This window comes from Mizuhopecten yessoensis, unplaced genomic scaffold (assembly GCF_002113885.1).
Source record: "Mizuhopecten yessoensis strain PY_sf001 unplaced genomic scaffold, ASM211388v2 scaffold6211, whole genome shotgun sequence".
Lineage (NCBI taxonomy): Eukaryota > Metazoa > Mollusca > Bivalvia > Pectinida > Pectinidae > Mizuhopecten > Mizuhopecten yessoensis.
In genome coordinates this window covers 1,274,562-1,277,481 of record NW_018406436.1, presented here as the reverse complement: position 1 = coordinate 1,277,481, position 2,920 = coordinate 1,274,562, and the positions used below count along the sequence as shown (strand labels likewise).

General features: G+C 36.3%; 1 protein-coding gene across 1 annotated transcript in view; it reads right to left on the bottom strand.

Moving 5' to 3' along the window:
• LOC110451828 (guanine nucleotide-binding protein G(i) subunit alpha-like) overlaps positions 1-781 on the bottom strand; it is a 41,714-nt gene extending 40,933 nt beyond the window's left edge. Inside the window, exon 1 of the mRNA XM_021500036.1 lies at positions 279-781. Within this exon, the coding sequence (XP_021355711.1) occupies positions 279-396 (118 nt within the window). The 5' untranslated portion in view covers positions 397-781. The remainder of the gene's footprint in view (positions 1-278) is intronic.
• Positions 782-2,920: the final 2,139 nt, after the last annotated feature.

The following is a 2,920-nucleotide window of genomic DNA, read 5'->3' as shown; positions in this document are numbered from 1 at the left end:
TAGTAGTTTGTTTAGCAATACGAATATGTCTTACCCAGTTGTAGTAGTTTGTTTTGCAATACGAATATGTCTTACCAGAAGCAGTTGTTTGTTTAGCAATACGAATATGTCTTACCCAGTTGTAGTAGTTTGATTTACAATACGAACATGTCTTACCAGAAGCAGTTGTTTGTTTAGCAATACGAATATGTCTTACCCGGTTGTAGTAGTTTGATGTACAATAGGTATATGTCTTACCCAGTTGTAGTAGTTTGATTTACAATACGAATATGTCTTACCGAGTAGGAGTAGCTTGATTTCTCGTTCAGACTTAGCACCGTCCTCTCGAAGAAGCTTGTCGATTTTCTTGGACTCCTTCGTGGATTCCGCTTGTTCCACAGACATTGTACAACCCATGATGGAAGCAAGGCACGGACGGAGTTCACAATCCACAACCAATTATGACCAATTATGACAAAAAATACCCTAACTAATCCTCACATCCGACGCAAGAACCTTTCATGAAAGATCATCCAATATCGCTTGAAAAACATTCAACATACACGAAAGTCACATTTTATGTAGCCATTATTTGTTCTTTGTATACGCAAACAATCCAATATTCCAATTATTATATAAATTTAATAAAAGAATGAATCCCAGTCATCAAAGATTCTTTTCCGTCTTTTGGAATACAACCATATACTTCACTGTATGTAAACAATAGTCAGATGATACACAAAGCTAAATCCGTGACATGTAGTGACACCCATTACAAACTGGTCGTCCAGAAAACAGTGATAAATTCGACAAATACCGTTAAACTTCCGCAAAACCGGAACTGACGTCATTTCGAGAGCCTTTATTGACTTCATCCGGGATAACGATTGTACTTAAGTACTACAGCTTGGTGGTAGATTTAAGCTGTGATTTTGTTTGTGTGTGAGAGGGAGAGGAGAACACCGTGTTGGATTAATCTGAAGCTGAATCGTAACCTACAATGATATATCAAAGACCTAAAGTAAAGGGACCGCCGACTCCCAGTGGCGGGAAAATATGTTACCGATTTCGCAGTGCCCTCACCGGGTGTCATACAATATCAAGGCCGATAACTCGTACCGTCTATTCGCCATTGGTAAACACTCGAGTGCTGTCGATAGAAATTTTGTTAAGCGTCGATTTCACACAACATGAATTAAACGAACTGTTTGAGGTATGTGTGTTATTCTAATATTATATTCCCACACCTGAAATAGAAAAAAAGCAATACCTAAAGCATTATTCGTGGTCAATAACATAATGTTCACGAAGCAGCCGAGTCGGATTTTTTCAGTTTTTAGTCTGTGGTCACCGGTCAGGTGCCGTTCTGGTGATAACCTCTTGTGAGAACATTCGCCTATTTTGTAAGTCAATACTTGTCCACAATATATTTGTAATCAATGTGCCTTGTATGTATACTATGCTATGCAGTGAGCTGCACCCACATGTACAAGCTGACAAGTACACATGCCGTGATATCAGATGATGGTTCCCTTGTTGACTCACTCTCTGGTTCCGGCCCGGGTCCTGGACAGCAATATTAATATCCTAAACCTTCTTGGACACGTCCCGTGTATACTTTAGGCCATGTTGCTTTATGTTTTCAAAATTAATCATAAGAATAAGAAAGCAGATATTAATAATCAGATTATTGTTTTTATTGCACATAATCTCATAAATTTATAATATGAAATTAACGGTAACAACTTAAATATAACATTTTTGTCTTCTCACTTATTTTTTTATTACATATAGCTTCATACTCAGCCTCTCACAAACATGTGACATCATATAAAATTATAATAATGTAAACAAATGAGTCATTACAATAACAAGTACCGTGTCATTATTTGGAGTAGATAGATATATTTTTTAAATTAAATAAAAACAATTAAATCACGACCACATGTTTACCTATATTACACTTGTCACTGTGCAGTGGATTCCACCTAAATTGCATACAGGTCTGTTAATAACTTAATTGGGTTTTTTTCTTTTATTATTTTAACTTATTTGCATATTTTGGTGTATATTTCTGTTAATAACATATTTCTGTCAATAAAATATTTCTCTTAATTGCATATTTCTGTTAATAAATTCTTTTCGAGGAAAAATATAATAAAATATAGATCTTAACAGCCAGTCAGTGTATTACGGTAATTGCAAATTTCTCATACATTGGCATTATGTGGACTATCCAAAATAAGAAGAATTTTCTGGTTTTGGTGCTCGAGTCTACACAACAAAATTCACCTCTATGTGCTGCAAATAGTCAAATGGCAATTTCAGATATTTTCCACCCGTACAGGGGCGGATCCAGAAATTTTAAAACGGGATAAGGAGGCATACCAGGGCTCGAACCTAAACACTATATTGGTCTATTGCTCTCTGGCGGCCACGCACCACTGAATACCTTGTCCATGCATTATACCACCGAGCCACTGGGACAACCGAAATATTGACTTTTGAAAGTATACATAATTACATATCTGATAAGTGATTTATTAATTGACCTGTGAACAAATTCCTGGTCACTTCTGTATAGTTGCATGTGAACCTTATTATCGCTAAAAGTCAATAATTGTAATATAATGTTGTATTTGCACAGAATTATAAATAACAACATTCCAATTACTTTCTACATGTATCTCTATTATGGCAGGGATTTGAATCAACTACTGATCCTGTCGACGACACCTTGCCCAAAGAAAAAGCGAAAAACATAGTGCAAGTTGATCGTGACCTAGTAAAGAAAGTCATTAACCTCGTCATAGTGGACCCCATTATTCCTGACAGCATTAAGGAGACCATTTAATCAACCGTTATTATTACTGTATACTGGGAAACGTCTGCCCGGTATTAACTTTTGCCCACAATGGTGAACACACCACTAGGACTAGCG